The 14,264-nt window shown below is 45.0% G+C and overlaps 1 protein-coding gene across 1 annotated transcript; it reads left to right on the plus strand.

Annotated features, from left to right (window-relative positions):
* The first annotated feature begins 325 nt into the window (after positions 1-325).
* Positions 326-745, plus strand: LOC127682194 (histone H4). The gene has a single exon (XM_052178585.1). The coding sequence runs from the start codon at positions 375-377 to the stop codon at positions 684-686; it is 312 nt and encodes a 103-aa protein (XP_052034545.1). The 5' UTR covers positions 326-374; the 3' UTR covers positions 687-745.
* The last annotated feature ends 13,519 nt before the right edge of the window (positions 746-14,264 follow it).

Consider the following 14,264-nt stretch of genomic DNA (forward strand, 5'->3'; position numbering starts at 1 on the left):
CGTGCAGCGCTCTCCCCTCTCATCTCTAAATTTCTCCTTCTCCAGTCTTTTCTTTTTAGCGTCAGTGCTCTCCAAAGTCTGTGGCATCTCTACGTTTTATTTGGGGATGTGAATTCTCCGAAGGACTACGGGACCATAATTTAAGAAAATTGAAAATAAAAATAAATAAATAAAGGCATGAGACTGTAAGGAACCGGTAGAGGGCGGAGAAGAGAAAAGAAAAACAGGAAGATGACGTAACATCGAGAGCCGGTACAATTTAGAAAGGTTCCCGCCCGCGCCCTTTCGGTTTTCAATCTGGTCCGATCCTCTCATATATCTGTGGCAAGCCACCGCCAGTGTTTCACTAGCTGGTGTTTCAGACTCCATCCACAATGTCTGGTAGAGGAAAGGGTGGGAAAGGCTTAGGTAAAGGCGGCGCTAAGCGCCACCGCAAGGTTCTGCGGGACAACATCCAGGGCATCACTAAGCCGGCCATCCGCCGCCTGGCTCGGCGCGGCGGTGTCAAGCGCATCTCCGGCCTCATCTACGAGGAGACCCGTGGTGTGCTGAAGGTGTTCCTGGAGAACGTCATCCGCGACGCCGTCACCTACACTGAGCACGCCAAGCGCAAGACCGTCACCGCCATGGATGTGGTGTACGCACTCAAGCGCCAGGGCCGCACCCTCTACGGCTTCGGAGGCTAGTCTGCGCCACCGCTGCTTCTCCGGACCCCCGTCCCTTAACGGCCCTTTTTAGGGCCAACCACAGTCTCCTCAGGAGAGCTGGCACTGGCTTGAGTCGTACTGATATAACGGTGGATCGATATAGCTCAACAAGGCAAGGGCGCTGGTTTCCTTGAGACCTAGCGCTGTAAGAGCCATCCACTCAATTTCTTTACCCAGCAGCGTCCAGGCAGGATCTGCTCACATTGGGGATTTTAGTGCCTACTTAGGGGGTGAGCTGGCTGTTAAAACGCCGGCTAGGATTTTCGTCAGCTGGAACAGAACTGCCATGTGGAGGGCCTTGCGTTGGGATGACGTACGCCCACCTTACTAAATGGCTATGTGGATGTGGCCCTATACTTTAAATGGCTGTGCTTGGCCGAATATTGTTTCTATGGCCCACTTTCTATCCTTCCTCACTTGCCCAAAAGATTTTCTGGGGGCCACGTTAGAAAGCAAGCTGCCATGGTGGGGATCACGTAGTCCTCAACGTCAAAAGGCAACGTAGAGCTAGACCGGGCGTTGTCCTGCTGCTGATTGGCTCAGATTGGAAGAGTTAGGCGTGTGGCCTCTTGCAGAATAAAGACCTGGCAGCTGAAGCTGGGGCAGGACAAGCAGGAGACGAGCAGGGACAGGAACAGCAGGGCCGTACAGAGACATGGCGGGGCACAGTGGTCAGGTTAAGTCGGTGGGCCAGCTGAGAGACTGCCCCAGCAAACATGCCAACAGCCTTATAGGATCCAGGTGTCTCTGATGTCTTTACAATTAAACGCCAAGCAAGACCCCCAGACGTCCTCGCAACGCTCCTCAGTTTAGGCATGGATCTAGGAAACAGTGGACCGGAATTGAAGCTCAGCTAGGATGCAGTTGCAACATTTTAATGCTCTGTAACAGAAGCAAGCCAGGTGGTGACAGCTATAACCCAGCAAGTTAGGGAAGAAACAAGGGCTAGGGGTTCAAGGGAAAGCCTGAACCACAAGACCCCGTCACAAACACAAAACAAACAACCTCAGGAGGGTTGGAAAACTGGCTCAGCGGTTAAGAGCACTGACTGCTCTTCCAGAGGTCCTGAGTTCAATTCCCAGCAACCACATGGTGGCTCACCCTCGCCAATAGGATCTGATGCCCTTGTTCTGGTGTGTCTGAAGAGAGGGCCAGTGTATTCATATACATAAAATAAATAAAATCTTAAAAACAGCAAAAAAGAATTTATAGTTAAAAGAAAACCCAAACAAAAAACCATGAACAGGTGAATGGAGCTAAACTATGATAAAATTTAGTGGAAGAAAATCTTGAGAAGCCACTCAGGTATGTGTTAGGGCTTGTTTAAAAAAAGACTTGCCAAAACATGTGTACCATCGATCATATGGTGCAGTTTAATTTTGATAAGGCAAAAGCAAATTCTCAGCATGGCCAAGAATGCAGTAAGTTATGCTCTATGGGTTTGCTTTTATTTTATTTTTGCCATTGCATATTAATCTTTTTACTCTGGTGAAATGGTATGCAGTCTCCATATTCAGTTACATAATCACTTATGAAAATCCAACCTCCAATTCGAGAAGTTGGATTTAGTATTTATCAGCTCAGGTTTACTGTGAGGATCGTCTCGGGAATATAGTTGTATTGATCCACCTGTAATTATTGTGTTTAAGGAAAATACATTCTAGATAACTATATGGAATTGTAGGAAGCATAACTGAGACCATGTTTAATGTCCTCTCCTCCAGTGGTAATATTTTACGAGCCCATACGAGCCAATGGGGCAACCATAAATCATCTTAGCTAACAGTTAAGATTCGGAAACTCGCATCAGCCTTTGCTTACGAAGGAAGAGGGGAAACTGACTTTCTGGGGAATACTATAGTCACTGGTGAGCCACGCAACCACATCCTCGCTAGCTCTTGCAGCTGATAGGACCTTAATAGGGAAATTGGTAAAATGCAGTGAGTTTCTCATATTGTACCAATGTTCATTTATTTTGGTTAAAGGCAATGTGTTACGTCAGGAGAATCAAAGGGAATGGATAGAGGAGCTCCTTTATTATGGTGATACTTTTTGTAGGGATAATTTTTTTTGCAACCTACTTTTAGTAAGGGTTCAACCTCTCCTCTAGCCCACCACCCAGCAGAGGTAGTAGAAAAGTCATTAGGATATGGGAAGCGGGCATTTGCAGCAATAGTTCTTTGGGGAGAGCTTGGTCTTCTTGGGCAGCAGTTCAGCCCCACAACAAACACCAAATAAGATTAGAAAAGCTGCAGACCGGCGCTCCAGGCAGGCAGACACCAGGCAGCTGTAGTTCAATCCTGAAGAAACCACCAGGTGCCCCAGCTGGCCTGAGGCGAGGCCCCTGAAGCTGCGAGCTGCTGCAGGTACCTCACGAGGAGCTCTTGGGTGAGTTTCTCTCAGTGTCTCACAAGTTGAGCGCAACAGCGCTATGTAAGGCGACACAATATATATGTGTCCTTAGCGAAGGTAGACTGAACCAAACCAAAGCTCAGTGCTTGTCTCCCACTGTCTGTAAGGTCATATTTATATATTCCTTCATCAAGGATCTTTTCACGTGTTTACTATATCCAAACATTCTTCCACCAGTATCTGCTTCAGGAAAACAGTCTTTCACCTGTTTGCTTTAGCAAGAAGTCCTTTCACCTGTGTGCTCCAGGAAAACCTCATTTGGTATAACTTCCAAAAGAATCGAAATTTCTACTTCAACTTTTTTTTCATACATATATACAATGTATCTTGACCATGTCCACCCACTTCCCCTAAGACCATCTCCTCTCCCTCCCTTGATATCTTTTAATAATTATTTCTTTTTGGGGGGGGTTGGGTAGTAGAAACCTCGAGTAAGCTCTGGTTAACAACGGTTTGGGGCAGATGATCAAGGGAAGATCTAGGCAGGTGGCCTCTCTGGGCAGCTAGAACTTATGCTAGATCCCTGAGGCGGAGGGACGGCATATGAAGAAGTGAACCTTGTCTGAGTTTGGAGAGGGAAGATCTCAGAGGAGCAGGGTAGCCTTGGCAGCAAGTGAATAACTTGGAATAACTGTGGCCTCAGAAGCTCACTGCCTCTGTCTGCTGACCTAGGCCTAGTCCTGGAAGCTTCTGGCCTCCATATGCTCTAATCTAGGCCTAGAATGTTTCCAGCCTGAGACTTGCTGTTGAATAAGTTCACCCTTTCTAGCTCTTTCTGAACTCTGGCTGGCTGGTCAACTCAGCCGTTCTGGCTCCAACTCCTCTGCAAGCTGACTGATTCAACCTGACTCCCCACCCCTCATCCCCCCATCCGCCCCACTCCCCCACCCTCGCTTCTGATTACTCTGCTTTGCCTCATACTAACTTTGCCAGTCTGTTCCAATCCTCTGGCTCCTTCTGTCTTCACCTGTGTCTAGTGTGTCTAGCTTGTTCTCTCTGTAACCTGTCTTTCTACAATTTTCCCAGTAAAACTGTTCCTCTCTCTCTGCCTTACCCTTAGGTAACTTCCCTTCCCTTTCCTCTCCTTGTAAGAGCTGGGCACATCCTATTCTATCAAATCTTTCTCTCATTCATGACTTTGTCTGCCACATCACTTTTTTTTTTTCCAAGATAGGGTTTCTCTGTGTAGCCCAGGCTGGCCTTGAACTCAGAAATCTGCCTGCCTCTATCTCCTAAGTGCTGGGATCACTGGTGTGCGCCTCCACCACCCGGCTGGTGTTTCCTTCTACAAACTAACTTTACCTTTATTTTTTTGAGATTAAAGGTGTGTACTAAGGGTGTGTCTGTATTCCAGCCAGAGGGATTAAAGGAGTGTGCTAAGAGGGGGCACCCATAACACAATCACAGTGTGATCAAATATCCTGCAACAGGGTGAGGCAGAGGCTACATACCTACTGAGGGGGCTTGGGGACTCCAGACCACAGAGAAGTGGGAAGTCTAAAGAGCACAGCCTGTCTGAGGGGTGGGGGAGTGGAGTGGCTTGGGCATAGAAAGGAGCTTGACCTATCTGGCAACCCTTGGAAGGGAGATCCTGGAGGAGCCTCTCAGGCCTATAGGGTAGGAAGGAGCAAGGCTTGTGTGGCAGCCTGGCGTACCCCCCCCCCCCCCCCCCCCATAATCAGACCTTGTTTGCCATTCCTGGGGTGGAATCTTCCAACCAGGTGGAAGTCTCCTGTTTCCCACACCCACAGTATTCCTGCAAAACCAAGACTGCCTGCTGAAACTGGCTTTGAAACAAGAACCCAGCTGAACCTAAAGGTGGGTCTTTACCTATAGAAACACAGAACTGAAAATTAAACTCTGAGCCTTGATCAGAGCTTTTGTCTTGGCTCCATTCTTCCCTCATCCCCTACCTTAATCCCAGCCTCCCTTTCAGGAAAACCCAGTTTGCCCATGGCTGCTGGACGGTTACAGCTTGGGAAATGAGGTCTCAGAGGAGTGGGCCTGTGGGCTGGAAAAGAGCGGACGGACCTGAATGGCTCAGGATGAGAAGCTGTAGAGGAGTTTAGGGTGGAAAGGAGTGAGGCTATGTCTTAAATACAGTTTTGAAGTAAATTTGAGTGCAGGTTTTGTTGTTGTGTTTTATCTTTGTATTCTGTTGAGGCCTTCCTGCCTTAGCATAGCTGCAGCTCACCAGCTATTCATATTTAGCTGTAATATATCTGCCTGTCACAGATACAGAAAAAGTGAGGACTCAGAGCAGGGCCATGCTGACCACATACCCTGTTATAGCCTGTATCTTATGAGGTTTGTTAATCTTAAAAAATTCCACAACTTTAAGCTTCCTAAAGGACTCATCAAACTAAAGGTCAATATGAAGTTATGTCTAAAAATGACCTGAGTCAGGGCCAACCACTGGGCGGCACATCCAGCACCTACCTGTACGTGAGCTCATTGTGGTTTTTGTGGTTTTAGCCTTTATAAGCTAACACAGAAAAATATTTGTGGTCATGGCCTCAGTCCCCAAACTCTGAACTACAGCTCTGACTGATCAGTGATAGGGTGTGCATTTAATAAACCATCCCTGTTTGACTGAGGTGGAGGTTCATGTGGTTTGTGGGGTGACTCCTGGACCCCAACACATTCTAGTTTTTATTTGCAAGATTTGGTGATATGTGTATGTAGGTCAGAAGAAAACTATATTCCTTCGCCTCCCCAACAAGAACTGTTATTTTATTGGTCTTCACTTTTGATGAGCAGCATTAAGTACTCTCAACAGCATTAAGTACTAGAGGGCGAAGTAGATCTAAGCACACACACACACACACACACACACACACAGACATGCTGTCAAAGGAAGGGGTCAAGACCTGACCTCCAAAAGAAATAGATGGTATACCTATGTGCACTTACACACACACACACACACACACACACACACACATGCTGTCAAAAGAAGGGGTCAAGACCTGACCTCCAAAAGAAATAGATGGTGTACCTATGTGCACTTGCACACACACACACACACACACACACACACACACACACAGGGTCCACAGTCCAAGGCACTACATACTGAATATGATGAGGAATCTAGATAATTTTCTGAATCTCAAACTACAGAAATCAGTATGTTTTGGGGAACCGGGAGGCTGGGCAGAAGGAATGAGCCTGTTGTGTCAGTCTCTGGGAAATCCAGAATGCCTGGCATCCTAGGTAGCTAGGTATCTAGTAACTGAGGATCAAGGACTGAGGGAAAATTGCAAGGAAAGCATTTGTGACCATTTGAGCTGAAAAGAAATGGGCTTTCTTTTATAACCTCACTAACAGCTTGCAATTCATGTAATGCTGTAACTCTCACCGTTAAGGGCCTTGCAGAAAAATACATCTGATTCTCACTTAAGTGCCCGGAAACACTGGCTTACAAAGGTTTAAAGAGAACTAAGCAAATAAAAGAAGCAGAGAACAGCGCTTCTCGGCCTTTTGGCTAAGATCAAGTGTAAAAGAAGCAGAGAACATTTCTAGGCTGAAGTCAGTGGTTCAGAAAGTGAGATTTTTCCATCCATAAGCACGGGGCACCTGAGTCTTACTGCAGACTGGCTCAGCAATTTGTGGTTTAATGCCAAGTTCTCTGTAGCTCACTTGTCACATTTAACCACACGGACCCGGGTGACATGTTTTTGTTGTTATGGTGATAGTCCTGGGCATCACATCCAAGGCAATATCTACCACAGCAAGTTCTCTATCACTGAATTATAACCCCAACCCTAATTTTCCTTTAAATGAAATAAATTGCACCCTGCTTGCAATAATATTATATTTTGCTTTATTTGATGAAAAAGAAAGCAGGTCCTCAGTCCTAATATTAAGTAAAAAATATAAGTGGAAAGAGACACAGTTGCTTTACTTGCCAAACATTTGAGGCAAATGTAGAGGATGTAGAAATTACAAAGTTAAAGGCTTGTTTCATTAACTCTTCCTTTGTGCTTTTTATAACAGTATTGAATTTAATAATCAATGAGTATGTTTTCTTTTCTTCCTACATTTTTCCAACATCTGGCCTTTACATCATTATTATATCTTTTGTTTTGTTTTGTTTTGTTTTGTTTTGAGAGAGGGTCTCAATATATATTCCTGGCTGTCCTGAAACTCTAGGTATACCAGGCTGGCCTTGAACTCAGAGAAATCCACCTGGCACTGATGGATTGCTGAGATTGAAGGCAGAGTACTATGGTGCCTTGCCTGGCTAGTGACACCTTTAAACATCTTTCCAGAGAGATTCCGTTAGATGACCTCGATGGGGAACTCTTCCCACATCCTGCCAGTCCCACTACTATGCTATAGCATGACTGAAGCATTTAGCATTGAGTCTGTGAAGATCAAACCAGAGAGAGAATACTCAGTCAGGCTTCTCTTGGGACCAAAACATTCTTCTTTATCACTTCAGCTATCTGTAATAGGAAGGACCATAAAACCCTGCTCAGCCACCGTTAACAGTGAAGAATGTAAGATGTTATCTGCCTTTTATTGCAGGGGCAGGTGGGGGTTGCTAGCAAAATAGTTTCCTTTTCATTTCCAACCCTGAATGTACTTCAGGGGGCAGACCCTAACTTCTCTCCTTTCCATCTCTAGCGTAGATTCAGAACATCCATTAGAAATAAATACAAAGGATTGTGGGTCCCTTCTGTGGTTCTACTTCTAATATAATGGCGTCAGAGAGCTTCCCCGCCCCCGACTCATACACATTTCCCTGACAACCAATCAGAAGTCTGCCTTTCCTCTCTAGGCTCTCATCCTCCCGAATAGCCAGGCTAGCCACCTCTGACTCATCTTCCTCTTCTGTTGAAATCCTCCACCTTATTGTAGCTATTAATATTTTTCCTACTTGAGTCAAAAGACCAGAACTGATATTTATACAAACTATGACTACTACACATTTGTAGTGTGTACAGAGAATTGGATATACAGAGAGTTATTAGGCATAGTCTCAAAAATTTGGCAATGATGTTGTAGGTGTTGGTTTTGCTGGCTTTCTTATTTCTGAATTGTTTGATTTCCGTACACTATGCATGAACGAGTTTCCTCTCCAGATAATGATTGTCTGATGAGAGCAGCCATGGAAAATTCTAGTTTTGTCAAAGTTAAACTTCCTCATCTTTAGTGTTGCTGAAAGTGCCTTTCTTTCCGATAGGAATACTTTAGAGAGCAAAGAAAATCTATGTAAACCCAAGGCTGAAGGCATGAAATTGCTGGGTGGTGGTGGTGGTGGTGGCAGTGGCGGCCGCAGTGGCCGCGGCGGCGGCTCATGCCTTTAATCCCAGCCCTCAGAGCAAGGCTGGCAGAGGTTTGAGCCTGGTCTACACAGCCAAGGCTATACAAAGAAACCCTGGAGAGAGAGAGAGAGAGAGAGAGAGAGAGAGAGAGAGAGAGAGAGAGAGAGAGAGAGAGAGAGAGAGGTGTGTCAAAGAGTGTTGTTTATTGTTCATTTTAGTTTTCCCTTTGGGTCAAGGTAAACATCTTCTCTAATTTCCTGTCATCAGATACTTAGGTGGCACACATATCTGCAAGGCCAACCTTGTGTCCTTGAATCGCTCTGCCCCAGCACCGCTCAAAGCTCATCTGCAACTAATCTTCCAGGCCCTGTCAATTAAAGACCATAGGCTCAGAGTTGGTTTTGATTAGTTTTTTTACCTGTGCAGGTTAGTTTCATTTGAACTTGACACAAGCTAGAGTCCTCAGGGAGGCGAGAGCCTCAATAGAGGAAATGCCTCCCTAAGATCAGGCTGTAGGCAAGCCTGTAAGACATTTCCTTAATTAGTAGTTGATGCGGGAGGGCCCAGCCCACTGTGGGTGGTGCCATCCTTGGTAAGGTAGTCCTGGGTTCTAGAAGAAATAAAACTCTTTCCCAACTTGCTTTTGGTCATGGTGTCTCCTCACAGCAATAGAACCTGAGTAACGCAGTCGCTTTCCTCCCTTCCCCGTCGCCAGGGCCAGGCAAGCTTCTGCCGCCTCAGAGCCAGCAGTCGCTGTGGCTGCTCCCTCTGGCGTGTCTCCAGACCCTCATCTGCTATTGTCCCGAAGCCTGAGACTTGGCCTCCTTCCTCACAAGCTTCTCTGGCTCCTTCACACTGCCTTCTGCTTACTAATCTCCACAGACAGCTTGATTTCTCATTTGCTTAAGCAACTAGTTTTTTTCTCTTTACACTTAGTTCCTAATCTCCCACCCTTGTATAAAGCAATTTTATTTTTAAAATATCTTTTTGTTTGTTTGTTTTTGTTTTTTGTTTTTTGTTCTTTCGAGACAGGGTTTCTCTGTGCAGCCCTGGCTGTCCTGGAACTCACTCTGTAGACCAGGCTGGCCTTGAATTCAGAAATCTGACTGCCTCTGCCTCCCAAGTGCTGGGATCTCAGGTGTGTGCCACCAGTACCCGGCTTGTTTAAAATATCTTACCTCTGTGTATTATTATAAATTAAAATAATCAAATAGAATTTTAAAAGTCTCAGTCCATCTTTTTTCTTTTTCTTTCTTTTCTTTTCTTTCTTTCTTTCTTTTTTTTTTCTTTTTCTTTTTTTTTTTTTTTTTGAGATAAGATGGAATTCCAGAATGGTCCAATCTGGCCTTGAATTTGTAATCCTCTTGCCTTATCTTCCAGAATTACAAGTGGGTCCACCACACTTGGCCCAGAACTGTGTTTTCAAGGTCTACTTCTGTTGTTAGGTGTTTTCTGAACATAGTATCCTCCACCTCCTTCCAATGCCGCATACCTCGGTAAATGTGCATATGAAGATTTATTAGCCAATATGATAGTATGGGGGACTTTACAAGGTATCTTAGCATTTCTATGTTGGGTTGTATAATAAATAAAACACCAAGACTCAAAGCAACCTGGGAAGGAAAGGGTTTATTTCCTCTTATAGCTTGTAGTTCATCATCCAGGAAAGTTAGGATAGGGGCGCCAGTAAGGCTGGCATCTGGAGAGAGTCACACAGGCAGAGGCCACAAAGGAGACTGCTGGCTGGGTAGTCCCCAAGGCTTTCTCAGCTACATCCCTGAGACCCCAGGGCCACCTGCCCAGGGGTAGCGTTTCCTACAACTGGTTGGACCCTTCAAACAAATCATCAATCAAGGAAACACCCTGCAGACTTGTCTACAGGCTGGTCTCATGGAAGTATTACCTCAAGATTCTTTCTTCAGAGATGACTACCTTGTGTCAAATTGGCATAAAAGCTACCCAGTACCAGAGACAACTAAGTCATGAGAGTAAAGCCTTCATCGACTGGATTAGAGTCAACTGTTCACCCCTCACATCATGTTAGGGACTTTTTAAAGCATGACAAATGCCCTCACCAGACACAAACATGCCCTCCTGGGGGGCTTCCTCTGAGCCCCCAAATACCCACAATGCACTTCTGTTTATAAATTACCAAAACATTTTATCATTGCAGCCCAAATAGAAGACAGTGTATATTTTGTTGGGTTCCAGGAATCACCTCACAAACCACACAAACATGGATCTCAGTCAGACAGGGATAGTTTATTGAACATACACCCCAGGACTGATCAACCAGGGCCAGGGTCCAGATTCAGAAACTAAACCATGACCCTGAGTTAAGGGGTCACAGAGATGTCTCTTTTTGCCAGGTAGGATGTCAGCTCCCAGGGAAGTTTGGGGAACTTAAACTTTACTTGACCACCACTCAAAATGGAAGTCTTATTCCAAATAGTTTCTTAAATTGGTGCAGGTATCTCTCTTATGTTTGGATTTATCCCAGGGGCAGCTTATACCATAAAAGCTTATACACAGGTGCAGGATGTGCTACTGGTTGATGGATTCAGGTCCAAGCTTATTGTGAGTAACTATATGAAGCAGTTCCACTGATTTCTATAGTGATTGGTTTCTAAGGGCACGGAACATAACAGAATATGCAATCAACTTGGTATTAGAAAGTTTCCTAGTAACACCAGAAACAAGAGAAATTTTCCTTATAATGGCAGGCTATCCAGATAACAGTTACTTAGGCCTTAACATTTTATCTAGGCCTTAACATAACACATGCCTTTTCTCCGGATGAGGAATACCCACATTGTTTCCTGCGTCTCAGCACCTTTATCAGGCCTTCTGATAAACTTGCATGAGAGTTTCTTTTTGAATAAATATCCAGGAACAGAATTTCTGGACCTATGTAAACTCGTTTTAAGCAGCGGTGGGGGCCTGGCGTGATGGCTGCAGCAGTGCTCCGAGCTGCAGTGCTCCGAGCTGCAGTGCTCCGAGCAGCAGTGCTCCGAGCAGCAGTGCTCCGAGCAGCAGTGCTCCGAGCTCCGAGCTGCCAGGACAGGCCGGAGCGCATGCGCCCTCCATTCTGGCGATCTCTAGGCACGATTCAACTTTGCAAACTTCAAGTGAGAGCCGCTTAACTTGCCTTTGTCTGAGTTCTAGTTTTATCACTTTTAGAGATTGAATATATTATTTATGTCTGTGAGGGAGTTTCCTATGGAGGCCAGAAGAGGGTATCAGGTATATTATGAGCATTTCTGCATATGCTATAATTTGCACTTCCTTTTTGTAATCAATCTTCCATTCATAATTCTCTTATCCTACTGACAGAAGAAAACCAGCCCCAGCCGGGCGGTGGTGGCGCATGCCTTTAATCCCAGCCCTTGGGAGTCAGAGGCAGGCAGATATCAGAATTCAAGGCCAGCCTGGTTTACAAAGTGAGTTCCAGGACAGCCAGAGCTACACAGAGAAACCCTGTCTCGGAAAACAAAAACAAAAACAAAAACAAAAACAAAACAAAACAAAAAAAACAAAAAAGGAAAGAAAGAAAAAGAAAACCAGTCCTGGTTAGCATTCAGGATCTTAAAGAATCTGGCCTAAAAGCCCCCACCACTGAGAGTTCGTTTCTTCTTACTGCCTCGGCTGTGCTCTGTGCCCTATCACCAGCTGCAATTTCTCCTTTTTCCTACTGAAGGAGACAGTAACAAGTTTTTATATGAGTGGTGATTTTACAGTGTTCTTGGTGATTTTCTCTGTTAATACTGAGACCATCATTAACTTAATACATTTTTCTTTTCCGTGTGTGCATACATACAGGACTGGAGGCAGGAAGTCAGCTGGAGTTGCTTTTGTCTTTCACCACAGGGGCTGAGGGATAGAACTCAGGTCACTAGGCTTGGTGGAAGCACTTTTAGCCACTATACCATTATTACCACATGTAAAACTCTTAAGTATTTAGTGTAAAATGTAATTATACCTCTGGCGTGGTTATAACCTGTTAGCTTATGGTAACTTCCTCGTAGAAAATGAAAAGCAGTGTGGCTTTACAATTTCTCTTCCATGAAATAGACTAGGATTGAAAATAAGCACTTTGTGCAATTTGTTTCCATTTTAGATCTATATTCATATATATTCACATATACTTGTGAATATATATATATCATACTAGGTAATAAAGAAATCATGGCTGATCCCAAGTTGCACTAAGATATACCAGAGATCATGTGATATTTCATGTCCTGTTCTCTGAAACTGTGAATCAACGCAAAAGAAAAGCAAAACCTGAGACCCAGGCTTCCTTGGCACACACACTTCCTGTACATGTTCAACAGGAATAAACAGCCCTCTCCTGTCTAGAAGCTGGCATGTCCCAAATTATCCAATTCTTTTATTACCATTGTTTTTCATGATCTAGTTATAATTAAGATTTACAATGATACTTGTGGTGGTTCTGTGGGAAAAAAACCCAGTAGCCACATCATTGTTAAGAATCCACATTGTTATTAAGTCTCCATGTCTTCTAGAATAAGTTTCCATTTCCTAAGCCTAATGTGTCTCAAGCTGTGTTTTCCAGCTTGTTTGTCCATGCCTTTGTCTTGCTAAACTCTTGAACCTGTGATATGTGATTGCCCTTTGCCTTATGAAATTGTGTTTTCCCAGATACCCCGATGTCTCCCCTTCCACATGATATATTCTTGAACTTATTTTATTGCCTCTTTTCTAATTGGCTAATTATCCCGACAGCTGTTTTCTATCTAGTTATCTACTCCACAGGCAGCTGTGAGCCCTGAGTGCCCCCCTCCTTCTGTCCAGGTGCTAACAGCCAATAATCTCAACAGCTGTTTTCTATAAACCCCAACCCTTCCCCATAAAAGGGACCCCGAAAGCCAGTGAGAGGCCGCTCTCTGAAACCCCGATTCAAGGTGAGGTGGTCGTCTGGCCAGTCCCTTGTGAATAAAACTTGCTTATTCAGGCAGTCATGGAAATGAGTTTTTCTCAGCTCTAACAGTCTTTCTTGTCAACTGGATTTGGAATAACCTGGGAGACACGCCTCTAAGGTGTTTGTGAAGATGTTTGCAGACAAGCGTAAGGGAGGAGGGGCGGTAGGCAGTGCCACCCGATGGACTGGGGTCCCAGACCGAATAGAAAAAGAGAGCTGCGTACCAACGTACCTGCGTACCAACAACTGCCTGTGTCTCGACCGTTGCTACAGTGTGACCAGCTGCCCTGAGTCCATTCCCTCACAGTATTCCCCCCCCCTAAAGATTTATTTATATATCTTATGTATATGAGTACACTGTAGCTGAACAGATGGTTGTGAGCCATCATGTGTTTGCTGGGAATTGAACTCAGGACCTCGCTTGCTCCAGCCATGCGTGCTCCAGCACCCACGCCACCCCACCCACCCCTGTATTTTTTTGAGACAGGTCTGTGTTGCCCTGGCATTTTTTGAATTCACTATGTAAATCAGGCTGGCCTCAAATTCAGAGATTCCCCGTCAGAAGTCTCCTGAGTGCTAGGATTAAGGGTGTGTATCACCATGCCTGGCTTCCTCATCCCTTCGGAAACCAAAGTCACACCATCCCGACTTAAATTGCTTCTGTTGTCTATTTCTCACAACAATAAGGATGCTGACGTTATTAGTATTGATGATACCATCACTACCCGTTATTGGAACCGAGGATGCAGTGAAACCACCATACTGGCTCAGTCTCAGGGCAGAGAGGTTTACTGAGAACCAAACTGCTAGAATCTCTCTTGTGGGGGTGGGGCAGAAAGAAGAGCAAAAGGGTGAAAAACAAGAAGATTTTATATGGCTGTCAGCAGGATGGGTCTCTGAGCGGATACAAACTGGATTGATTGATTGATT

The sequence above is a fragment of the Apodemus sylvaticus genome, chromosome 4, assembly GCF_947179515.1.
Source record: "Apodemus sylvaticus chromosome 4, mApoSyl1.1, whole genome shotgun sequence".
In the NCBI taxonomy this organism is placed as follows: Eukaryota; Metazoa; Chordata; class Mammalia; order Rodentia; family Muridae; genus Apodemus; species Apodemus sylvaticus.

Coding starts and splice junctions, on each gene's coding strand:
- LOC127682194 (XM_052178585.1), top strand. CDS start 375: ATGTCTGGTAGAGGAAAGGGTGGGAAAGGCTTAGGTAAAGGCGGCGCT.